The sequence below is a fragment of the Haliotis asinina genome, chromosome 1 (assembly GCF_037392515.1).
Source record: "Haliotis asinina isolate JCU_RB_2024 chromosome 1, JCU_Hal_asi_v2, whole genome shotgun sequence".
NCBI classification, from domain to species: Eukaryota; Metazoa; Mollusca; class Gastropoda; order Lepetellida; family Haliotidae; genus Haliotis; species Haliotis asinina.
In genome coordinates this window covers 37,775,174-37,802,594 of record NC_090280.1, presented here as the reverse complement: position 1 = coordinate 37,802,594, position 27,421 = coordinate 37,775,174, and the positions used below count along the sequence as shown (strand labels likewise).

Genomic DNA, 27,421 nt, shown 5'->3' with positions numbered 1-27,421 from the left:
AACTGTAGCACAAGTATGAGATGATACAAGAGGTTTTACAAAAATGAGAACTATGACAGCTGAAGCAGAAGTGTGTGATATGTGAGCTGTAGCACAAGTATGTAAAAAAAGAACTAGCACAAGTGATATGTAAACTGTAATACAAATGACATATGTGAACTGCAGCGCAAGTGTGACATGAGCTATTGCACAAGTATGTGATATGTGAACTGTAGCACAAGTATGTCAAATGTAAACTGAAGCCCAAATGTGTGATATGTGAGCTGTAGCTGAAGTATGTGATATGAGCTGTAGCACACGTGTGTGATATGTGAACTGTAGCGCAAGTGTGATATGTGAGCTATAGAAGAAGTATGAGATTTGTTCTGTAGCACAACTGCGTGATATGAGAGATTTTACAAAAATGTGAATGACAGCTGTAGCATAAGTGTGTGACATGACAGCTGTAGCACAAGAGTGTGATATGACAGTTCAGGCATGTGTGTCATATGAGAGCTGTAGCACAAGTGTGTCATATGAGAGTTTTAGCACAAGAGTGTGATGTAACAGCTATAGCACAAGTGTGTGATATGACAGCTATAGCACAAGTGTGTGATATGACAGCTATGGCACAAATGAAAGTGATAAAGCTTTGGTTCATGTGAGTGTTTGGTATGGAGGCCATCACACAAGATGTGAGAGCTATAAGCAGAGCTGAGCGAAGGAGCAGATATGCACAAGTTAACATAAAGTAAAAAAGAGTGGGTGTTAAATGAGGTACAGGACAGTAAGAAAGCGAGTCAGGGTGACATATGACAGAGCAGGCGACAGCACATGAGGAAGAAAGGCTTTGTGACATGACAGTTAAAGCACATATGGACTGGAGGCAGATTCCAAGTCTGTATTTTCTGACACACTAAATTACTTCCTTCTCAATTACAAAGGAAGAGACAGCTTCAACGGAAGTTTACCTGCCACTATAATTTCAGTTGCACATGTTCTTAACAAGATCTCCTTGAATCCACTGAACATCCCACACAAGAAGAGAAGGGAGACACTAGTTGAAGGATCCATGGATAGTAGTGATATTTCACAGATAAATATGTGTTAACAAGTGACTGCAATGAACTTTAATAAACAAAAAATCATCCAGAGTAGGAGCTGGACCAGGCAAAACACTGAAGTTTTCACAGAGTTCATCTTGGAGGAAGGCCAAACTTAAGTGGAGAGCAGTGGGGTTTAATGTCAACCTGACAACTCCATGTCTTGTACAGATATAATATTGCTCTTTGGAATGCTAATTGTGTGGGGTCATGATATGGTGTAATGTGGTCTCATTTTTGAGCGATCTCAGTCACATAAACCATGACAAGCTGAGCGTCACAAGTGGGGTGAATGAGAGATTTATCAACACAATGAGCAGATCCAGTATTCTCTGAGGGAAGAATCTCTGTACAGCACTGCTTTCTGTTAACCATGATTCTCTCAGCAGATGCCTAATAAGAAATTAGTTACATTTGAGTCTATTACACCATGCCTTCAAAACTTGTGTCTTAAAAAATTGCACTCAGTAAGCACTTTTTGGAGGTCATGTATAAAGATGTAATATGTTGTTGAGCATTTCTTAGTCAACAAAAGATTCTGACCCGTCCAAAGAAACAACTCAGCACTGCGAATTCCTCGATTAAGGATATATAAGTTCAACTGTCGAGGAAAACAATTAACTGCACAAGAGGAATATTAAAGCAACATTCTGACAGACAGCATGTGTTTTGACCAATCAAAACATCAACTGCTGAAGTTTTGTCTGCACACAATACATGTATCAAGGGAGATAATTTGTAGTTTCTGTAGTTATCTCCCCTTGGCCTTAGGATCTTCGGGTTCCTGCTTAGCGTCTGTAGACCTGATAGAATTCAGATCGGACAGTTATACTCTTCTGACGTAAATAACCACCCTCCAAAGTCGGAGTAATAATAAAAATTTTATTCAACTCATTACTAAATGGAAAATAAACAAACATGAAAATGTTAAATTACAAGTGAATTATGACAGAGAAAACTACATCGAAACATACAAACATTCAACAAACATTGATCAGAGAGAGAACTAGCTAGTTCATCAGCCTCGCATTACAATACACTAAAATACATATTGAGTCAACTGATGGAGTGACCTTACAAGCTCAGCATCTGTGAAGGCATATTTCTAGTAATCTTAGTAATTACAGAAGGACAAAGTATGAACTGTGGACTATAACACATGCTGATAAGGCGAAAGTGCGGACTTGAATATCTAGGTTGTGAAACTGTTTGGCGTAGACAATATATAGATAGATATATATGCACACAATTGACAAGGGACACTTGAGTAGTGTTGAGTTTGACATACGATAGCTTGATGGAGTTTATATTGCCACAATGTCAAGCCACATCTAATACTTTGTAGTTTCGACAACACAATTTGAAGATACCATGTGAAACTTGGGACAATGTCTACAGTGGTGGGGCAATGAATCACAACATATTCTTGGATGCTCAAATGATTTAAGTATTTCCAAGATCCATACAAGTTTTTTATATTCTAAGCATGAAGATTAGTTTTGATTTGGATATGAGCGATGTGTCCAGGATGAAGATGCCGACTAACGATGATGCTACCGATGACGATGGCGATGGGAACAATGAACTTAATGATATTGTGTATTTGCAAAATTCTCAATCTTGACTTCAAATTTAAGTCAAACTAAACCTAAAACAAAACAGCAAGCAGCAATTAATATCAAAACAATAGCACTTTATCTACATTGTAGATAACTGTCCATTTGTCATAGAGAATCTTTTCTAGAAGATATTTCTCAACTATTAAGAGGTGCTGGGGTCCTGCATCTGCTCTTGGCCATGTTTTAGGTTTGTGTGCAGAGTACAGGCACACATACATGTTTGAGCAGCAAATCTTTAACTCGACCCACACAATTAGATAGTAGTCATCTGAGTACAATGTGTACTTAACCAGGAAAAATACAGAAACATTTTTGATTGTTTTCGAAAGATAACAAAAACACTCTGTGAATGATACCAACAACTCGATTTCAAGTTCTTCACAGGTTTTACGTCTGTAGCCCACTGACAAAGGACGAACGAAAGGAACCCAATATGTGATTGCACGTCTTGCATAGTGGTGGAGAGAGAAGGGTGAAGGACACAGACAACCGAAGCTATGACGGGAAGGGGAGATAATCACCTATTTGGAAATGTACACTTGGAGCTACTAGTGAAACTGTACAGGAACACACTGTATGTAGAATCGGACAGAAACAACGTAACACACTGTATATAGAATCCACAACGAGGCTCCCTTGAGCAACCACACAGACGTGTTCTGGAGCCCTGAGTATTAGAAGGGGAAAAAAGCAGCAGACTCCAGACTGGGACACAAAATATTATAAACTGGTTACCATGGTAACATGATGAGTTTTCTCAGCAGTGACTCATGTAGCAATAACAACAGGAACGGGAAATTGAGGATATTGATTGGTGCATTTCAGGATAGCTTCCCTGACTCAACAAATCACTTTTGACGGGGTATCTATCCCTTTGGGCTAAATTTCCCCAATGGATTAACTATTGATCAAATATTTTCCCCATATGTCTAACTGTTGATCAAACACTTTTGACTGGTTTAACTGTTCAAACATTTTCCCCACTGGTTCAACTATTAAATGAACACATTTCCCACTGATTGAACTACTGATCAAACGTTTTCATCACTGGTTGAACTACTGATCAAACACTTTCCCTATGTTCAACTAGCTAGTGACCGGTCCTCAGTCCAACATCAGCTGACATGCACCAAGAAGAAGGAACTGGACAGAGATCTTACAACAAACAGTAACCAAGGATTTCAGAAACAACCAAATTATCCTACAAGTGAGAAAAGAAAATGAGGTTTGCATGTTTCCCTGTGAGCCGCAACCGAGCATGTTGAGGCAAGAGATACAATGATGGTGATCTGTCAGAGTATGTCTTACTGATATAATGCAATTTCTACCGCTAGTGTTATCTGCCACTTGATAGTAATACTGAATAATATCCCAGATCTACAAATAGTACGTGATAAATTCTTCAAATATTATTGTAGTACCAAATTGGAACCAGAAATAATTTCAATTTCAAATATATTTTTTTTCTAATTTCAGTGTGACATCATTACATAAATCAAAGCAGAATTTTCAAAAACATCTGAAGGTTAGTTTCACAAAATGAAGAATAAGTCTTGAAGATTTCAAATGTTCAAAGATCCACTTTCTGATCAACGAAGATTGAATACAAATGTACACTTATTCATCAAACCAAACAAAGGACCAATGTTCCCATTCTGATCAAACTGAATAAATATGTTCATTGTTAACTGAAGACGGATATTCCAGTTCAGGTCAATCCCAACAAAGACAGATTTCCCTTTCTGATTGATCCAAGTAAATACCAATGTGCACTTTCTGATCAAACCAATAGAAGGCAAATGTCACCGAGTGATCAAACCAACCCAGCATGACTCTTCCCTTTCAGATCAAACCAAATGATGACAAATGTTAACTTTCTCATCAAACCGAGTAATTACCCATGTATACTTTCTGATCTAAGCAACAAAGGCCCAAAGTCACCTAGTGATCGAACCAACAAATACAAACGGTAGATGGCTGGTCCCTCCCCACAAACATGAGTAGAAGATGTAGCACTGGAGTGATTATGTCAGGTTTCTACAAGTAGCATGCTACTTATAAATACATCATGAAAATATCCCCTGTCTGGCATATCGACTAAGCATATGGAATGTTATGCCCAGCTATGACACAAGCTAAATATCTAAAGAACTAATTTGCCAGGTGTTCAGGCTGTTTTTATACTGCTCACAGCTTTTCATGTAGAGTATAAGCGATAGTATGTAAGTGCAGATTGACATACCACTAAGTTCCACTAAACTATTCATAGAAAACAATACATTTCGAAAATAAATACAAACACATTGAAATTAAAAATCAGATAAAGATTCATGTTAAAGAAAAACATTGGGTTGATTTACATTCAAATTAAAATGTATTTGAAATGTTGCTAGGAAATGGGTTAGGTGGTTATTAATAGACATACTGTAGGATATCTACTACCAAACACAAATATCTTTTCAGTGTTACAATAGATATGATAATCAATCTCATCAGTAGTTTGAGTAATTTTGTCATTACATATTACCTGAAACTCTTCAGTTGATTTATTAACACTGAAACCTCAGACTAACAATAACCCTCAGTGTCACAAAGGAGAATGTCAGGAACTCTCAAGAATGCAGTACTTCTGCACTAAAACCAGGATGAGCTTTGCAGGTTTCTTAGTAACAATTTCAAACAGATTATCTGAATATTGTTAGGTGGCACATAGTCACACCATAATCGCTTGCCTAATACCACCAGCTTCCATGAAGCCAAACTTTGTCATTCAGAATACGTCTTCAAACGAAAAGTTATCTTCAGCAAAATATTTCAGATTAAAATATTTTGTAATATTTTCTTGGCCCTGATTTTGAGAATACCACAACCTTCAGGCATCATAAAAGCATTTTAATTACTGTATAAGGAATATATAAAGAAAATAATTAAGTAATAAACAATGGTGACCTTCCAATCAGAGTCAACATATAAAAAAGAAAAAGTTCTTAGTTTTTCAAACACGGCCAAAACAGTGCTGTCTAATTTGGTGAGCATGTGAAGACCGACGGTTTGGTTCAAAGATTCTCAATTTCATTACTTCTCCTGTTTCACAGATTGTTAGACAACATGTATGACAATAAACCTACCCCCCAAATATTGTTCACACCAATGAAATGGTCTCACCAAAATATACACACTGTCATGGTTTAACCATGATTCACACTTGTAAATATCCAACATTCAAACAAAACAGCATTGTTGCGTAATTAAATTATGAAAAGAATACTTATCAGCAAATATTCAACACTGAACCGTGACATCTCAGAGGTTTGATCCAAACTGGTTACAAATGTTACTCGATCAACCACCAAGTACTCAACATTGAAACATCCAAGAGCTTTTGATATCTGCGTTTAACACCATTAACATCTTATATGGCACAGAAAGAGTACCCAATGCCATAGTCATTTGTCATTAACATTCAGAGGCCAACATTGAAAAATACTTGCTACACACACCGATCCAACTGCAGCAAGCGTAACATACGTACAACTAAACTTGACTAGGCTTTTGAGGGTGGCGCACAAAATCATAACAGATTGACTTACTTCATTCATTACAATACCAGATGCTAGATCGACATGTACCTGTGTTAGCAGCAAGTTGAAGGATGGTCAACCGCGGGTCCTATGTCATCAACTTCAATTGGATTGAAATTGATGACATTTAAGTACTGAAACAAATGGAGCCACTGTCTGATCGAAGCCTTCATTCCTGCTAACACACATACGTTACAAAGCAGCAGTCAGAGCTGAACTGTCAAGCATTGAGTAAACTGCACACATTGTAAATTTGTGTATGTTGATGTCTTTTCATACTGCAAGTTGTGCCGTAATTGGAATGATTGATAGATTGGGACCAGGTGCACCGGGTTCCAGTGTCTCCGGTTCAAAGATAATCTTGATGTGCACCTCGCGTTCACTCTTTCATTCGTAGTTGCCCTGCCTATGGCGGACTGGGGAGGCGGCCGCGACGTCGCCATTATCAGCATACGGCCAGACTACGTGCCAGAAGGGCAGCGGACACAACCACCAGGGACGACAGGCTCACGTGCATTGAGATAGCGTTGCCGGTCACGGGAACTGAAAGAGCCAAATAAAAAACAGGTGAGATGCAGCTCGGAATAGTGCGGTCCCACCAAGGGGTGGGTGGGTGGATGGGTGGAGGGGGGTGGGAGGGGGCAGGGAAGGGAATGTGACACTGCATCCCACCTAGGGAAAGCAGCTGGTGTAAGCATGGTGGCGCTGATGTCCCATACAGGCAGACAAGATATATCTAGGGTAACACGGCACTGTGATACTATCCAAACAGAGGGAGAGGGAGATGGTAGTTCTGGCATGTGTGAGGCAGGTAAGAGAGGCAGTGCGGTCCCTTCAAGATGAGGGGAAGGGGGGAGTGATCACTACCAATGACAGGGAAGATGGCGTGGCAAGTTAATCCCAACCTGCAAACTAGTGAGGATGTAAGGGAGATGGAAGGGACTGACAGCCATGGCATTGCTGTCCAAAAGTGGAGGGTAAGGAAGAGAGCCACAACCTTCTCATGTGTAGAATGGTTGAAAGTGGACATGATAGAGTATATTGGTCTTGAATGGCTGGTATGTGACCTTGGTGCCTTATTGACAGATGTGGATTGTGCAGTTAAAGCAAGAAGCCTTGGAAGAGTGTAAGCTTGAAAATGGGGTGTATGTACGTTAAAAGAAATAATCAAGCAATAAGGGAAGAGTCTTGCAGTTAGTGTGAATGGAATTCTTCATACTTTAGGTTGAATGTTCTGAGGAACATACTTAGATATTTTGACATAAATCTCTTTGCCTTTTTAAAAACAAATTACAGTGTAAACTACAACATGTCTGTTGAATACGTACAAACTTCAGTCACTAAATGTTTTATTACCTTTTAGCTTTAGCTGAGGAAAATAAATTACTTTGTTTCCTTGTGTCCTTATTTATATCAACCTGCAAATAACTAACCACCAAGAGTGAGTGATTGAGCGAGTTCAGTGGGCTTCACACAATGTACCCATTAAACCCCAGCAACTGAGCCTGGGTTGTCGATGAGACAAGCAAATGCATTAACCACTAGGCCACCTCACCAAACAAATAGCCTTATCAACATAATCTTTATGCTTGATCATTACAAAGTATTAATATTTTAAGACTAACCGTTCTTGATTGTTTGTACATGCTGCTCAATTAAGGGATATTAGGATTATTGAGATTTTGATTGCTGTAACATTAGTGTTTCATAATGCAATGAACTGCGGTGTCGTTAATCAACTAAAAGAGCTCACAATTGAATACACTGATTTTTTAACAGTAATATATCAGTAATCCTCCAACACATTAGGTAGTATATTTAATCAGAAGTTTACCTTGCCCTACAAACCTAGAGGTCCTAGTGGCCCTCAAATACAAACTTCATGAATTTTGCAGGAAGTACTATAGTTGCGTCAAGTAAGAGGTTATAATTATATCTATGGCAGAAACTTTACATTCTGTAGCTGAGCAATTGTCTAAGGAATATGCACTACATCCTTTGGAATATAATAGGTACATTTCTACAAACAGTCCACACATTTCGACATACTGGATGCACTTTTCAGTGTCGCATTGATCTATGTAATAATGGTGTTCGAGATGTGATAGAATCAGATTGTTCTCTAGCGGTGTGCAAAGGGAGAGAATGTGCTTCATAGAGGTTTGTGTGCTCCTAACCCACTTGGCAGACAGACCGAGGGCATGGCAGTGATGATGATGCTGGGGAGAGGGGAGGGGAGGAAGGAGTTGGTGGGTGCAACGTTGTCACTGCTGTGAGAATTTCCTGGCACAGGGAGAGAGAGAAAGTCACATGATGTGGTTAGATCAATGGGTGGGTGATAAGAGGCACAAAGTTCATGATTGTGTTTCTCATGGTTAAAAATACAGAACCAAACAAAACTGAATTTTGGATGTTTTTTCTGTCGAAAAGTGAAATTTAAGAAATGACAACATGATACCTAAAAATGTGTGATTAGGCAAAGAGGTGATATTAGTTGATGATGATGATGATGATGATGATGATGATGATGATGATGATGATGGACAACATTCCAAGCAAGGGCATGCACTTGCAAAAGTAAGTAAAATAAAAAAATTGTAAAGAAAAAAAATCTGCACTAAACTAAATATAAAACCATGTGCATGCAATGATAAATGTGCTTAGCACCACACATGCACCCTCCTGGACTTGATGACAAAACTGTGCATCTATCAACATCCATACATGTACTTCAGGCAACTGCAGCTTCTACAGTCCTGAAGTCTGCACCAACACATCTGGCAGGTTCAATAGTCACTCTACTGATTTCCTGCACTGCAACCTTGAAATAGGCTAGGCAACAGTTGTCAAGAACATTCCCCCCACCAAATAATGTTCTCAGAATCAACCATGACTATTATGCAAGGTCACCTTCAAGGTCTTTTTTGGCAACTTACGTTACATTCTTTCTTAAAACTACTTTAAGTAAGTTAGTTATTTATCTGCCTCATGAGTGTTTTTCAGGTGTAACGTTTGCAAATCTAGCTTTGCTGTTAATTGACTTATCCTAAATGTGTTTTGCATGAGTCTGTAAGCTAGGTACAACTATAATCATGTAGGGTCTAGTCTGGGATCTGGTAGCGTGCATCTAGCCCGGTGTCTGGTATTGTATGTCTATCCTGGTACTGTTTATCTAGCCCGGTGTCTGGTATTGTATGTCTATCCTGGTACTGTTTATCTAGCCTGGTGTCTGGTATTGTGTATCTAGCACTGTGTCTGGTATTGTGTATCTAGCCTGATGTGTGTCTAACCTGGGGTTAGTGGTGTTGTGTATCTAGCCTGGAGTCTCGCCTTGTGTATCTAGCATGGTGTCTTGTCATGAGTATCACGCCTACTGTCTAGTGTTACGTATCTATTCTTGAATCTAGTACCATAGATCTAGCTTAGATCTGCCACAGATCATATACGCTTATTAATCCACTTATCAGCATGCATACTGAGACAAAGACAAATCTCTGAGTACTAAATCCAGGACATTCCAAGAGAAAGCTCTCACAGCTCATAGTAACAACACTATTCATCCTTGTCAAACATATCACGCAGTACTCGACAAAAGAAAGTTTCATAATTTTTTAAAAACCTTAGAAATTCAAACAATGTCACATATGTCCATCTCAAGGTCATTACGAATGCATTCCTTAACGTAGAGTCTTATTAGATGTTGGAAACAGAGAAACAAGATTTCACTTCATCATTATTCCAGTAGCAGTGCAAAGCAACTGAACAAACACCATGGTAATGATAGAAAGCTTCAGTCACAAGGCCTAACAAATTAACTTAACATCAGCAAGAGTCTTTCAGTCATGTCAGGGTGAGTTGGTGAAGGGTGAAGTGATTCATCACATAACACAAGCTGTTGGCTGCAATCTCATCCTGAACCAACACTACCACCAATAAACAACCTTCTAACCAATATTTACAATATGCAGACCAAGCTCTGTTCCTTGCAAATTTTCAAGTCAACATATTTATGTAGCAGATATAGAGAAACATGGAAAAAAATCTCACTATTGGACAAACAGTTCTTATTCTTATGCATCCACCGATGATGGCATAGAAGAATAAGGACAGATTAAATCTATCAACTACAGATGGACTCGTTTGAGAAAAGGGCTACAAGATCATAGACACCTCCATCAATCAAACAAGAGGTGATGATGTTTTCATCTGTTGGCATACAATGACATCTGACAGAGTCAGTGAGTCTGGCCGCCAAATCCCATTGGTCGCATGGGTTGCTGAAAAATAAATTCAAAGGAATATCTTCATCATAAACGCCAGACAAGTAAGGGGTGATGACGATGTGAATGTTTTCAGCACACCTGTGGCTGAGGCACTTTATAACTCAATAGACGATTGTGATGGTCAGGAACAAGCAACACTAGCCAGTGTCTGCACCTGCTCCTCCAATTGCCAGAGAAAGGTGGCATACCTCTTGCACCAGTTCTTCAGGTTGCTGTGCAACTATCGAATCATTCTTCTAATATTTCCAGATACCAGAAAATGGTGGTACACTTCTGCAACATTTTTTCACTTTGCCAGGAAACATTTGTTGCAGGCAACTGTGGTACAACTCTGGCTACTTCAGGCTGCTTTAGACTTTTAACAATTGACCTATAAACAAGTAATCCATTTTTTTGTTCTGGTTTCTCTTTTTAAGACTACAGACAGAAAAATAGTGAAGCTGTATGAAATCAGCCTGTCAATGTTGTCCCACTTGGGACAAAGAAACTATGGATACAATGACGATGCAATGACTACTTTAAATACATGCGTAGATAGCTGAGGCAAGTTCTAGCCCTGGATAGGGTCCACTTGCGGCTCCATTTTCACTTGTAATGGGTTAACATGAACCTAGTCACATCATGTCTGGGATCATGAAGACTAAACTTTAATTGTGCAGGCAAAATAAAGATCACTGAAGCCATGGATAAGGTAATGAGAAGTAATTTTGTCCCTGCATGAGCCAGGAACACATGCATTGTTCTCATTCTTGGACAAAATACACTGGTGTCCACTGGTACAGGACGGTTGAATTAAGGGAGTCAACTGAAGATCACAGTCGTTACATGTGAATGATCCCTACCTCAGAGAAATCCTCATGCTGGAATGGAGCTCGGGACAGTGTTACCACCCACCACCTAGACTGATGGGCCACACACCATAACATGACCTTAGGTGAGACAGGAAGTTATCTCTTGGCTGAACACTGATAATGAAATAGAACTCAGGTCTTCACTTTAACCAACTATTCCTGTACCAACGAAGCCACATGTGCACAAGGACGGAGTGGGACAAGACCATGTCCCTGGATTGAAACCTAGACATGGGAATAGAACTATGAATAGATTCTTCTTCATAAGGGAACAGATTACACACTGGAAGACAACTTTGGACTTGGTTCTGAGTTGAAATCCAACATTGAAGACAACTTGGGACTTGGGTTGAAATCTTACATAGGAATAGAACTTGGGACTTGGGTTGAAATCTTACATTGGAATAAAACTTGGGACTTGGGTTGAAATCTTACATAGGAAGAGAACTTGGGACTTGGGTTGAAACTCTATACTGGAAAAGACTTTGGAACTTGGTTCTGGGTTGAAATCTGATATTAGTGTTCTTAATGGATCTTGGCTTTGGACTCACTCCTGATACTGGAACAAAACACAGACTTGTCCCTGGGATTCAACCAGATATTGAAATAGAACTCAGGACTCAATGACATACAAAAATCATTCTGAGATTGATATCAGCAGTTTTCTGCAGGCATGGCAGGGCATCAAGGCTAACCAGTCCTGCCGAGAGAGGCAAGCACGACAAGCACCAAGCTAAGAACGGATGCAGAGTACTGTAAATCTACCTGAGTCTTCTGGTGAGGATGCAGTGACGGCCAGGCTACTTGAGGATGTGGCTAGCAAGTACACAACACACTTAAACAACTCGGCCAATACATATTGTCAAACCCCTGCTGAATCAAGTTTGACTGTGGGTCTAATAGCAATGTATTGCATACAGTATGGAAAACGTGTCATCACTTTTGGTTAGGACATCAATTAATGAATGAGTTAGATTTAACGCCGTGTTGAACACTATTCCAGTTATACCATGGCGTGTCAGCTTGACGTGGCTGGAGTGAGTGAGTTCAGTTTTACCGTGCTTTCAGCAATATTCCAGCAATGTCTGGCGAGGGACACCAGAAATGGGCTTCACACAATATACCCATGTCAGAATCGTACCTGGGGCTTAGGTGTGACGAGGGAACACTATACCCACCAGGCTACCCACTGCTCCTAATGTGGGTGGAAGTCTTTGATGGCTGTGAATGAAATGAAGTTATGGATGCCAATGTGGTGCTGACAAACCTAGAAACATAATCCGAGAGAACCAGGATTCAAACCCGCAAACACTGGTTTCTCAGATGTGTCCAAGGGTCACAACCCTGCAAGGTAAACAGTGCCACCATACGAGAGTGGGTCATTTGTGCCCATAAATAATTAATGGTGCTTAGTACTGAAAGAAGAATGAGATGACATGAATTTTTATCAAGGTTGATATGATCATCAGTAGAATGCACATAATCTTTCCTTTGATAGATGCCTAGATACTTGCTGAAAGTCATGATTTCATGATAATGTGTCAGGAAATAGATACTGGAGAAAACAGTTGAAAACAAAGTCTTAAAAATGAGCTGTACCAGAATAAAATAGGAGTTCAATAAGAAGACATTACCGACTTTACTAGGAACAATGAATCCAGAGAGAATTTACAATGAAGCTTCATTGCTATCAACACAGAAACAGATATTGGGCACTACAAAAAGCTGAAACAGGTAAATAGTAATTGTATATCTAGAAAGAGATGGTAGAAAGTTATGAAGTACCGGCTCATCAATATTTAACACAGAATTCATCAAGCAATGTACAGGCAATGGCTGGGGTGTCCCACTGTTGATGGTGTGCAAATCATGCAGGCAGTATGCCACATACATCTGTGGTAAACAAGGAAATAAAACCCAGGGAACGGTGTGCAACACTGGAACCTGATCCACAAAACGTTCATAGTGCTACGCATTCGTAATCCTATGATGAACTAGAGTTACGACAGGTCGTAACGTTACGACTGCTTTGTGGATCTGGACCCTGATTAATCTGACAACACATAGCCAGTTTACCCAAGACCGACAGCCTCTTACTGAAAAAAATCACTACGATTCTACAATATCAGATAACGATGACATGAGGCACGTCTTGGCAGTAGTGACACAACGTAAGCACAACGTCTATGGAATTCTACAAAGCAGCTGTGTCTTGTCCACCAAATATCTTCAGTTCCATTCTATTCTCAGTTCCATAAGTTAAGTACGATGCTGCATTAAGCAATGTTACAGCCAGGTCACAGCAAGGATAATAAAAACACCACTGGGATTCAAACCCGGACCTTCTTCATAACAAGTGAAGACAGTACCCTTAGGGCTACCAATCACCCATTTAACGCGGACACCATTCCCAAACAAATCTAAAAGCACATTCAGCATTCCTGCAAAATAATATGAACAGTGATGGCCGGATATTATTGAGAGAACAAAGTGACACATAGAACAGAGACTAAGTCAACCAGTGGAAATAGGTAGAGCATACAGCCACCCTGGATTCTTCCTGTGCTGGTTTGTAGGTTTCCGGCTGTATCTAAGCAACATTTAACATTCATCTAATGAAAGCACATTTGGGTACAACAGATCTAGACCGAGTGCTTCGTCTTGGTATTATACACATCAATAGCCCTTGTAAAGCAACACATAGTTCTCCATGGTGCATAAACACCCATGGGAGCGGTCTTTCAACTCTCAACTTTTCATGTGCCTCAAAAGAAATCACTTTCAGAAAACATTACACTGTCTTTGAGTCAAACTTTAAAACATCTTTCCCACGTGATCGTTAAATATACATATATATATATATCTAATTTTTAAATTTCATTTCTGATGAAGAAAATTTGTTCATATTTAGAGAAAATTTGTGAAGACTTTTTTTCTTTCACCATTGTAATGATGGATAAATGTCATTTGAAAGTAATGAGGCAGTGAAAGTTGTGAGGGTTTCATAGCGACATGCTGAATGGACGATGCATTGAATAAAGTACCTCCTCCTGTCTGGGGCCCAGTGTCGGCCACGACACCACCTCCTCTGATTCCATCGTCAGTGACTACAAGCATAAGTCAGCATTCAGTCAAGGGAGAAAATCAGTCACTCTGGCTTCAACAGTGAACCAGGTCAGAGAACATAGTTCAGGAACACGGTCGTTTGATCACTGCAGCAACAGTGCCAATTTGAGGCATTCTTGTGATGATAGATTCAGGACATCTTCATGACATTGGTAAGCCTTACAGTGTACAGATTTAGGCACTATGACAGTATACACATGGGATATTGTAAAAATACAGCTTAATGATGTAACAATGGCTCTAAAATTCCTCACATTAAACATATTCAGGGCACTGCAATGAAAATAGATTCCAGATTCTGCAGCAATAATAATTTATGGCATCACCATCTTATATTATACAGGTTTGGGGCATCACAAGGACACAGCAGGCTATAGGTGTCTTTTCAAAACTACAGATTTGGGGTACTAAAATGATTAAGACATAGGACTCTCGCTGGCCAGAAATCCTAGTTGACTTAGGGGCACCACTAGATAAATGCAGGTTTTAGGCAATAATGCTTTGAGATATGGCAACTTTTGTGTTTTCTCTTAAACTTGCTGGCACAAAATCTTGAAGACTTGTCAGGTCAGTTCTAGTTGTTGATACCACTACAGCAGACACACTTAGTGAGACTGTCGAAACCCAACGACATAAAATATACGACATAAATGTCAATCTCGAAATAACATTTTCAAGAAACAAGTGGCAATAACATGAAACAACAACAAAAATACACCCGTGGGTCAAATTCCAGGGCCAAACTGTCAATTAGTTTTCCAATAACAGAAAGAGTAACAACTTGAACAGAAGGAACAGGATGTGTTAGTAGGAATGTCAGGTCGATAACACAGCCTGTTCTTACCAACTCTCTGTTGACTACGATCAATACCCTGTAATATCTGCAGCATTGGAGTCGTTGCTACAACAAAACACAGTTGCTGAAACTTTCAGTAACTCATGGTCTAATTATTCTTGAAATTGAGTAAAACAATTCATTTCACATAACAAATGAAAACACGGCTAAGATCAACACCCTTTGATATCAGCAGCACTGGAGTGGTTGCTAAAACAAAACATATTTCCTTAAACTTTTGGCAACTCTTGCCCTTATTCTTGAAATAGAAGGAAACAATTCATCTCACATAAAAAAATGAGAACATGAATAAAGTCAATACCCTGTCATATCTGCAGCATTGTCGCTAAAACAAAATGCAGGTGCACTTATAGTAACTCTAGCACAAATTGTTCTTGTAAAAATGAACTAGAATATAATGATTCTTCTCATATTGAAAATTAGACAACTAATTTTAATACCCTGTGATAACAGCTCCACTGAAGTGGTCGTAAAACCAAATCACAGTTGAATTAAGTTATGGCAACTCTTGCCCAAATTATTCCTGTAAAAATGAAATCATGAAACAATTAATTTCATATTGAAAATGAGAACAAACTTTTGGACCAGATCTAAAGCTAACTATAACTCTTTCTTCCCGTCAGCAGGGACTAAGCGCTACAGCATATTTGATCCCAGTATCAAGTGATTCCCATGCAAAATTCGTAAGCCTTAATTAGTAACCTGTACTGTTCTTACACCTCCGCTAAAAAATCTGAAATGAGGTCTGTGAAATCTCCCATGATTGTAACAGTTACAATCCTTTACACACAACAAAATGGCTTCCATTCTGAAGAAGATGCCAAAAGGACTACTTTGACACATCGTAATTGTTATGCACATCCTTTCTCTGTCAATAACCTACAATGATGACCACATCTGCTGACTTACGTTCTAAACCATGAATTTACGAGCCATTCCATATATCTATTTAGACCAGGAAAAACTGACACAAAATACAGTCTGTATAATTATCAACCACAACATGATTCCAGTCAAGGAAATGACCAAATCATTCCTGTGCTGCCAGAATAATTGACAGATTCAATTGACTTTGTTCATTACATAGACGGATACTGTCTTTGCACGTGTCCCTGTCCCATGAACACTGAATGTTCATAATTTCAGAGTTTGTACATTTATTGATTATGCACTCAACGATTTTGTCCTTCTATGTGCCATTGTAACATGACCACTGAATTTTCATAGTTTTAGATTTTTTGTATTTAATGATTATGCACCAAACCCTTGTTACATAATTACTGAATCATCAAGCGGAATGATGGTTGGTTGACTGTTGCATAACATCGCTCTCTACAGTATTCCAGCCACGTGGCGGCAGTCTGTAAATAACTGAGTCTGGACCTTACAATCCAGTGATCAAAAGAACGAGCATCGATACACAGAATCGGGATACCTTGACAAATGAACCTGGCAACCGACACAGCCACTACATTACAATTACCCTGCAGTAAGAGCAACCCATTCCTCCACTAGACACAATTATGTATGTAATACCTTACAACAAATGCAGATACAAACTAGACTTCTATGTTAGTTCTAAGAGAGGCTACGTCTCCCGTACTACACACAAGTCATTCCAACCAAACAGACTCAGGCACAGGCATCTGTAACTAGTGATCACAACAACTTTCTTCATAACAGAGAAACAAAGAAAATAAATCAAGATTAACACTGACAAAGTATTCACCTTCACTCCCAAGAGCAAATGACAAATGTCCTTACATGCGAAGAACATCCATTCGAACTTCATCCACTCAATCTGACTTGCTTTCTAGCAAAACCCCCAAACCCTAATTGGCTTTCCAATCAAAACAAGCTTTTGCAAAATTGTTCAAATTAAAACTCAGATTATGACAGTAGTGGGACCAAATACCCTCAAACGATCCTCATTCATGAGACTGAAGAAAGTCATTGTTGTATATTTCTGGCAATGTCCCAGCCAGGATTTTATAGGAGTACTGATCTGACAGCTCCCTGGCTGACAAGGTCAAGATCTTCGGATAGTGGCATGAAGACACTCCATCAGCCAAGCTTACCTTCAGTTTCCAAGGTATGATTCGCTAAATCTCAGTAAATCAGTCAATTTCTCAACTGGTGCCAAGGACCAATTCCACCCACATGGGACCAGTTTAGTTTAATGCCACGCTAGCAGTATTCCAGCAACATCACGGCAGTAGAAACACCAAAAATGGTCATCACACAATGAAGCATGTGGGACTCAAACAGTCTACAGCTTGACAAGCAAACGCTTTACCCTCTTGGCTACCAATGCCCTTATTTGTTAGAACACATCTGGTTATGAACAAGGTGCCACTGACAGATCAACTGTGGAATCTACCACGTGCAACGTACTAATGGAGTCTGCCCATAACACTTGGAATCTGCCTGTAGAGCGCTATAAAGGTTATATCAACATGGGGATGAATGATAGTGAACAATACAAGATATAGCTTACTGCCTGTATTAGGAACTGAAAAACAAACAATATACAATCACTGCAATAAATATGATAAGGAACTGGAGGTTTGGTCTTTCGCTATAATGGGTACTAAGTATTAAATGGGTTAAGTGGGTTTTTTAACTCATTTAGAAAAATTCACATTTATTTTCTACTCAATCCACAACAAACACATGGCTCATGCTATACCATTTGGAAAAATTCAGACTCTTTTCTTTTAAAAGAAGACATGTGTTTACCATTAAGCATGACGAGCTGTTGCTCACCTAAGCAGTGTCTATTCTAGAAGTGAGAATCTAGGGACGATTTGTAACCCCCCACCACCAAACGAGGAGGGGGAATTTGGAAAAGTTGGGGAGAATGCCAGTATTACTGTATTTCAAAATAATGTACCTATGTACCTGTCACCTCATAGAAGTAAAGAATAACAAACAATATGAAATTTGTCTTTTTTTTCAAGAAGACTTCTCTATCTGTAACGATTAAAATGATTATGAACCACTCAATCAAAAAACTCAACATAATTCTGTGAAATTCACATCTTGAAAACTTTATGTAATGCTTACAAAAAATTTGATATTGGTCGCATCCTGGGCAAAGTCCAGTTTAGAACTTCTGATTCAGACTGCTACATATTGAAAGAAAATCTCTGATCCTCCTTTACTTTTCAGCTCTGAATTCCTCATTTTGAGAGGGTCATGGCCAATCTTTCAACCATTTTTTCTGAAAAACACTGATCCTCCTTTGCTTTTCAGTTCCGAATTCCTCAGTTTGAGAGGATCATGGCCAATCTTTCAATCATTTTTTCTGAAAAACACTTGGTTTGGTTTTTTTTACGAGTTGGAGGGACAGGCGTCGGTCTCTGGGTTTTGCTCGGCTTTTGATTGACAAGTCTCTTAAATAGACATATTGGTCTGGGAAAACGAGGTTGTAGCTTTCTCAAAGGGATTTTGTGAGAAAAAGTTCTTTTGTGTGACATTATTCATGGCAAATTACTACAAACCATTAAAGAATTTTGTCTTCATTTGTCATCTGCACTACTTTGAGTGACAATATTAACTGATTTTGAAAATGAAACTAAAAGGAACTCATTTTCTTAAAAAGATCGCTGAAACTGTGTCTTGAAGCACTATAAAATATGCAATATGTTAAGACTTTATAGTCTAATGTTGTCAATGAACTAATAATCAAGTCATAATTTTACTGAAAAGTTTGATCTATTTTATTATTGCCAGTAAATGGAACTTCGGTTCCCCAGTGTCAGTAGTGGTTTTAACCAAGGGCGGATACTCTGTTATGTTTCTCTCAAACTTGACTGTGACAGACTCCGATTTAATTTATAGTTTTATAAAGGAAGGCAGGGATAAAATAAATATGCACAATAGTTCACGCTATGTTGTTTCTATGGGGCTGATTCAATCATTATTGCGCAATTGCGCATCCTAGAATAGACACTGACCTTAGGATAAGAAACAATGAACAAATGTATGATTTTTAACATTTTTCTGTGTTCTTTTTCAAATCTTTTTAAACGTTTGTATACATCCTGTTCTGGAATAACATGGCATATGAGCCGAATTTGTGTGTGAACAACTCCTCTTTCAAGGTATTAATGTGTATGTAACAAACCATAGTTTGCAAATGTTTCCAAAAATAAAACCAGAATAAAATCTCTCAATGAAAAATCACTGTTGAAAGGATTTTGACACATTATATCTCCAAATCACATTCTTACTTGTTTCAAATTTGAGTAATTAAGTTATGATAGAAACAAATGCAAAACAGAACAGGATTCCTATGGAAACTAGCATGTTTGTTGGACATTTAAACACTGCTGATGAAATTTCAACAGTTTTTCTCTGTTTTTCTTAAAGTTCTCGTAAGACAAAATTAAATTCCAGAAGCCATGTTAATATTCCACATGTGTCATATCTTTAAGGGGAATGGGAGTGTGTACTGTCTTACAGTGTGTCAAGAATGGAATTTGGACAGGTCAAGCCATATGTCATTGCCAACATCAACAGATTATTCATCCATCCCAATGACCTTCAGTTGCCTTTGAGAACAAAAAGCCAATTTGGCCTTGGAACCTAAACATGGAGACTGTGTGGGGAATTGAGGAAATATTCAGGCTTAAATCCCCTCGGAAACCAAGGTACTTGTCTGTGAAAGAATCCCCACGAGGAGACTGGTCAACCAATGACCTTGTCTGTCACAGATTCCCCTTTGGTCAACTAAGGCGCCTGTCTGTGAAAGAATCCCCACGAGGAGACTGGTCAACCAATGACCTTGTCTGTCACAGATTCCCCTTTGGTCAACTAAGGCGCCTGTCTGTGGAAGAATCCCCACGAGGAGACTGGTCAACCAATGACCTTGTCTGTCACAGATTCCCCTTTGGTCAACTAAGGCGCCTGTCTGTGAAAGAATCCCCACGAGGAGACTGGTCAACCAATGACCTTGTCTGTCACAGATTCCCCTTTGGTCAACTAAGGCGCCTGTCTGTGGAAGAATCCCCACGAGGAGACTGGTCAACCAATGACCTTGTCTGTCACAGATTCCCCTTTGGTCAACTAAGGCGCCTGTCTGTGAAAGAATCCCCATAAGGAGAATATGGCCAACACTGATCATGTCTGACACAGAAACCCTGGAGACAGTATCAAGGTAACAGCTCACAAAATGTCAAAAGAATCATGCTAGTTTCCATCTATGTGTAGATGCCAGAGCATAAAGAATCACTTACGTCCGCCAGGAGGTGTTGTGAATATTTTATTTGTGGCCATGGACTCTCCGATAGCATTGATGGCAGTGATTTGTAGTTCGTAGGCAGAGTTGGGCATCAGTTCTGTCAGACTAATCTCCGTCGTATCGCCATTGTCAATTGTCTTAGTGATCATCTCGCCAACCACCTTCTCCACCTTCTCAGGGTCATCTGCTTTCAGTTCCACCTGCACACACATGCATTTCCGTGTAACAGAAATACAATATTGAATATGAAAAGCTTATGTAAGCAGGTTCTTTGTTTGTGCATGTTTTCAGTTCTGTTTGCATTCTAATACTTAGCAATATTCTAGGTACTAGAGTATTGTAGTATTGATAATCTGCATACTTTATTGGACGATAAATATATTGATATTTTTTTTCTCACATCATTGACCTCAAAATTGATAATTGTCCCCAAAAGTTGATGGTTATGTTAAAATTTAAACTGTGAGTGAGTGAGTGAGTTTAGTTTTACGCCGCACTCAGCAATATTACAACAAGCTGAGTCGCCTTTTATGGCAAGCACGGGTTGCTGAAGGCCTATTCTACCCCGGGACCTTCACGGGTCAAAATTTAAACTGTCACTTGATATCTAAATGTATGTTTGTGAAGAAAATAACTAAAGACAGAATACTGAAATGCGCATCAAATTGTATTGCATCATTCCAAGGTATCGCGACACATAGCATATCGTGAATTTTCTGTATCGTCACACCTCTACTAGGTATGACAACTTGTGGAATTGGGACACTAAGACATGCATGAATTGCTGCTTTGAAGAGCACTGATTGATTGACTGATTGATTGATTGATTGTTTTATTGACTGAAAACGGTGTAACACCACACCCAGCAATGTTCCAGCTATATGGCGGTGGTTGGAAAATGATGGAGACCAGACAATCCGGTGATCAACATCGTTTTACATAACTGAGATACAATGACACATTTCAAACAAGTCATGCAGAGTGTAAGACATTACATCCAGACATTTCTTTCACAATTAATACACTGAATGGCTGCATTAAGATGTTGGCTAATTTATTGTAACTTGCCCCAAGTGGAACCTGGTACTGAAGGTAACCTCGATTTGACATTTCTGACATGGACTAGAGCAAAACTGCACCTTGGAAACCCCCAAACATGTCACAGATGATCAACATGGTGACAAGATACATACCTGGTAATACTTGACCTTATAGCCAGTCAGGGGTTTGCCACCAGTCTCAGGTTTCTCCCAAGCCAACTTGTAGGTGTTAGGATGGTCACTAGATCTAGTGGAGGTAACTTTTGGACTGCTTGGTTGCCCTGTTGACAAACAACAATGCTTGAATGATGTTAAGAGTCTTGGTTCAATCCTCAGTCTTCACATTTTTTTTAGAGGAACTGGGCCTGTAATGACTTGATAAAAGTGAGTCAATATGTTCTAACGCCAATATTCCTGTAATATGATGGCTGTGCACACCAGAAGTGGGTTTCTTACGTTATAACGGTGTGGAGATTAGAATTTAGGTCAAAGAATGACAAGCAAATACTTTAACCATTAAGAAACTATATTAAGAAAAGAAACCATAAGTGACACCAAACCTTTCCTTTAAAAACACAACACTGATATTTGCTGCCAATGATGACAAATTGAGTTCATGTCAGAATACGGTTTGACTCATGGAGCATGTGAGTGAATCGTAATGACCCTTATGTAGTGAGTGAGTGGGTTAAGTATTACGCCGCACTCAGCAACATCCCAGCCATATGCGGGCGATCTGTAAATAATTGAGTCAGGACCAGACAATCCAGTGATCATCAATCTGTGCAACTGGGAACCAATGACATGTGTCAAACAAGTCAGCGAGCCTGACCACCTGATCTCATCAGTCGCTTCTTACGACAAGCATTGTCACCTTCTACCGTAAGCATGGGTTGCTGAAGGTCTATCCTGCACCTTCATGGGTCTGACCCTTATGTATACCAAGGTAAATCTGCAAAGTTTTCCCAAGCTACTTATTGTCAGGTTTCAACTTACGGACAGCTGGTGTCGTGTCAGCAACTTCGGCTGCAGCTCCATAGCCGACATTGTTGCGAGCCTCCACACTGATGTAGTATGTTACCTGGGCACTCAGATTATCAATGAGGAAACGTGTTCGCAATTCCTGGGCATTTGCACCTGAGAAACACAAAGTCAAACTGTTAAAAAATGACACTGAAAAGAGCTAATATCGCAGACACAACTAACAGTTCTCAGGTGATCTATGAGTACAGGAGCACCGAGAGGGGGAAAATATTACACACAAGAGGTTTGTTTCTTTGTTGTTTGACATTTAAGCGAGTGGGTTTTACTCTGCTTTTATCAATATTACTGAAATATCACAGTGGGGGATACCAGAAAAGGGCTCTACACATTGATCCCCCTTTGGGGAATCAAACCTACTCATATGTAATGAATTAAGAAATCCACTTACTGACAGGGGCCATACGTGTGACCTTGTTCTGTTCATCGCCCTCAGCATAGTACACAACCTTATAGTCAATAATGGGTTGTCCACCAGTTTCTTGATGAGGAGTTATCAGCAGGTCAATGGTTGTGGGTGATACTCCATCGATGGAAATACTTGGGGCAGATGGCACAACTGAAATTTAAAAGGAATATCAGTTACTGGGGGCAATATAATTGTTTAAGAAGGAATATCAAGAGAGACAAGGCTTTTTCTATGGTTCGGAAAGTGCACTCCGAACACAGGACACAATATTTTTATCAAAGCCTCATTCCATCATGAAAGCATTGATCGTAACTGCAAACATCAAAATAATCTTACGACAGTTATAACACTGCCACTATGATCACTTTCTGGAATAGCGTCCTGCCTCTAATGAGAAAGGTTTCAATGCTGCATTGCATTCCAACAATATCACAATGGGGAACACCAGAAATTGGCTCTAAACATTGTTACCACGTGGTGAATCAAATCTAATATTCCAAACTTTGGAACAAGAAACAATTGTTTTGCTCCAGTTTTTACCTTGCCAAGGGGGCTCTTAGTTTGGAATCCTAGATATATCCCACTGTTAAATTATCAAAAGGGGACCAGAATGTCCAGTGATCGATACTTTGATTTATGCAGTGTATTCAAGTTCTATAAAAAACAGGAAGCTAACTGGGTTGATCACTGAAAAGTGTAACAAGCCCTGTTTCAAAACCAGGAACCCCAGATATGTGTTAAAATAATGTAATTAATTAATTCCTCGTAGTTAGGTAAATTTAAACATATGCAAAAGCAAATTTTACAGAGCATAACTTGGTGGTCACTGTCGATTCATTTAGTATCACTGCCATCTGAATCAGAAAAACAGGCAAAGTCAGAATGTTCAGTATCTTTGGCAAGAATGGTCTCTACATGTTCTTCATACAATAAGCACAGGTGATTTGTAATTCTCCATGTGAAAAGTAAGCATTTGCAACAGCAAATGTATCAAATATAACATGGTCACTGAAAGCATTCTCTAGGCCAATCATGTTTAGTGTTAGACAAAAGGCTCGACTGATCTGTGAAAGTTGTCGTTTGATCATGAACTATACATACAGACGTCGTTTAGCTACAACAATTGTAAACTATTTTTGAAATACCACCTGTAGTCAACGACATGGTAAAATATATACCCATGGAAAATGTACTGGCCCACGGGGCTGGCTATAAAATTAAGCTGTAAGCCCGCCATGTAACTAGCAAGCAGCGGGCTGCCTGGCAGACACTATTTCATACACTGACTTACATCAAGTCTTTGAAAAATCCCAAAGCTCCAGCACACTATACACTTTAGTGGCATATCATCTTGTGTCCAGGTCACAAATCATTTGAAGTTAAGCAACGTTGGTCATGGAACACATTTGGATGGGTGTCTGAACTACACAACTTGACACCAGTGAGTTTCTAGTGTTTCTGTCCAGCCCCACAAGAAAGCACAGGGATACATGTGGTCTCATCTCTAGGCAAGCAAGTTTGTTAAAAACAGCATCTGTTAACCTAGCTGTAAATGAGTACCCTGTGGGATAAGTCATATATCTATCATCGTTCTAGCATCTCACAGCTCTCTTGAGCTCACCAGGGTAATAATGTCCATGTGTTGACTGCACTGAGAGCATGTTTTATTTATCATTATGACATGGAGTCATGGAAGATCTGTTATCACTGTACTGACCTGCTTGAAGTAAAGTTATGTCATACTCGGACTCGCCATGGAAGTTCTCAGCAATGCAGGTGAATTTCCCAAAAATGTTTTTCTCATTCTCAACGTTCACCGAAACCTGCAAGATAAACCACACAGTTATGCCTGACTTTCTGCTGGTGAAAACCTTAAATCCTTAAAAAGAATGAGATAAGCCTTGCAGATGGTAGTTTCAAGGATCAAAATTAGTAGTTTGATCATAAAACTAGAAGTTCAAGAAAACTTCATGACAGGTATCTCAGGTTGGTATCTCTGTACGAAGAGTGAACACTGTCACTGTTCCCCTACAGGTTGAAAAACAACAAACCTCCAGAATGCTGGTAATCTGTCGAACTCCTCTCTCTGATGTGATCTTGAAGTTTGGTCCTTCATTGATGATGGCGTCATTGTGCTTCCACTTGATGACAGCGATAGGTACGGCATTAGCCACACACTTGATCTCAGTCTTCTGGTTCAGCCAGCTGTAGGTTGATGAGTAAGGGGTGTCTGCAAAGTTGGGTTTGACTGGAACAAAAACATTCAGTCATGAAGATGTTGTTATGTTATATGTTATTGTCTATCATTTCAGGTTACAATCACTAACCCTTAGGCTAAACCCTGACACTGAATTCCACAGACACAAGTATGGAATACTGGACATCTATTCTAACTCACAGTTATTAATAGTAACAATAACAGTAATGCTCATTTTTGTGCTAAGGGTTCATCACAATGCTGTTCTCCAGTGTCACCTTTTACCCTGACAGAATTGCACTGTCAAAGCCACTGTTAAGTGCTTCTCACAACCATATAGGTGAGTACACCTGCTTCTAAGATACCCATTGTAAACAGATAGGTGAAATGTGGACAAAGTGCCTTGCCCAGGGACATAACACACTATGAAAGCCACATCACAAACTTTTGGTGTCTCCACCAGGATTAGAACCCCAACCTGTGAGAGGCCAGCATACTAACCACTAAACCACTGTGCTCAACACAATTCACCCCATTCCACAGACACAAGCAGAGGGCACTGGAGATATATTCTGACCCTGAATTCAAAACAGACACAAACACAGGGCACCTATTCTGACACTGAATTCCACAGACACATGCAAGGGTCACAATCACCCGTACTGTACGTTGACATTACAGATGTAAGCCTGCTACTCACACTCCACGAGAACCCTGCCATCCTTCTCTTGAGTTCCTGCTTCATTGGAGGCGGAGCATGTGTAGTTGTTAGCATGCTTGGGTTCCAGTTTGGCAAACTTCAGCTTCACAGTCTTCACTTTAATCAGGGGCTGTTCGTCCACAGATGATTCAATGCTGATTCCTTCATCCTGTAAAATTCGAACACATACACTTCAGGGCATACCCAGATGTTTTCTCATAAAGATTATCAAAGTAAGTTATTTATTGAGGAAGGACCAAGTAATATCATTAAGCATTTTAACTATCTTGTGGAAAATTTCTAAAACAAATGCACATGATTTTAATCCTTGTATGAACCAGAATGTTTCAATCCATGTATGTTCCTGAAGTATAGTTGATACGGTTGAAATGAGAAACAATCATGTTTAGAGACTGTAACTTTGTAAGACAACTCTTTTAACTGTGAATATCAACAGGTAACTTGCTGGGTTTTTTTTTTCAAAGCATGGGATCCACAAACAGGATGTGCTCAATATCCTTGGGTGCATGTTTGTTTGTTTCTTTCTTTCTTTGTTTAACACCACACTCAGCAATATTCCAGCTATATGGTGGCGGTCTGTAAATAATCAAGTCAGGACCAGTGATCAACATTTCATAAACATAGATCTACCTAACTGGGTTACAATGAAACGTGGGTTGTAGAAAAACAATTGCAACACTGATTCTAGTCCTGGTTGAAACCAAACAAATCAACAAATGGGCCCTTGTCATGGCAGATGTTCTAATTACTAGGTTACAACCCCAATGAATGGAAGAGAGGTAATATACAATCTTCTTGTGAAAAAGAAGCCGTGAAATACACATAAGAGTATTTTCAGGGACACATCTACACTACTTTTAGCAGGGCTGAGATAAAGGATGGATCACAAAAATAGGAGGATACGGTGCAACACATACAGAAAGACACTCAGGTCAGAAACAGATTGCAATAAGTGTTTGCCACTAACATGGCAATATCCCCCACAGCAAATAAGGTCAATTTCAGGGACTCTCCAGAAGGGACAGTTTTACAGCAACTCACCGGACTGTCTGAAATTGTGATGTCAGATCCCTTGATTCTCCAAGTAACGGTTGGTGCAGGGTCGCCCTTGGCGACACACGCAAGCTCCACTGCATTGCCCTCTGGTTCAGACTGGTTTACGATAGGCTCAATAATAGGAGGCACTGAAGGATGGAAAATGCACATTGGTAACATCATCAATGATCTTAAAAAATGGTGATTTTATCAGCAAAGAACAGGCATCTGAAACATCTGATGAGATAGAGACATGTGACACCTATGACTGGATGAAATAATTTATGATATTAACGTCTTTTCAAAAGCACAGATGCAATTCTCACCATAACTTT

General features: G+C 39.4%; 1 protein-coding gene across 5 annotated transcripts in view; it reads right to left on the bottom strand.

The window, feature by feature from the left end:
• The window catches only part of LOC137291031 (fasciclin-2-like), a 98,475-nt gene that overhangs the window by 13,240 nt on the left and 57,814 nt on the right, over positions 1-27,421 (bottom strand). Inside the window, exons 8-18 of one of the 5 annotated variants that reach the window (XM_067822308.1) lie at positions 27,093-27,235; positions 26,031-26,199; positions 25,185-25,381; positions 24,851-24,956; positions 23,116-23,283; positions 22,680-22,820; positions 21,837-21,964; positions 20,639-20,843; positions 14,461-14,523; positions 12,182-12,232; positions 1,951-6,825 (exon numbers count right to left, since the gene is read on the bottom strand). In XM_067822308.1, the coding sequence (XP_067678409.1) occupies positions 6,728-6,825; positions 12,182-12,232; positions 14,461-14,523; positions 20,639-20,843; positions 21,837-21,964; positions 22,680-22,820; positions 23,116-23,283; positions 24,851-24,956; positions 25,185-25,381; positions 26,031-26,199; positions 27,093-27,235 (1,469 nt within the window). In that variant the 3' untranslated portion in view covers positions 1,951-6,727. Of the gene's footprint in view, positions 1-1,950; positions 6,826-12,181; positions 12,233-14,460; positions 14,524-17,895; positions 17,911-20,638; positions 20,844-21,836; positions 21,965-22,679; positions 22,821-23,115; positions 23,284-24,850; positions 24,957-25,184; positions 25,382-26,030; positions 26,200-27,092; positions 27,236-27,421 lie in introns of those variants that run through there. The other 4 variants (XM_067822291.1, XM_067822318.1, XM_067822299.1 and 1 more) reach the window with 4 other exon arrangements.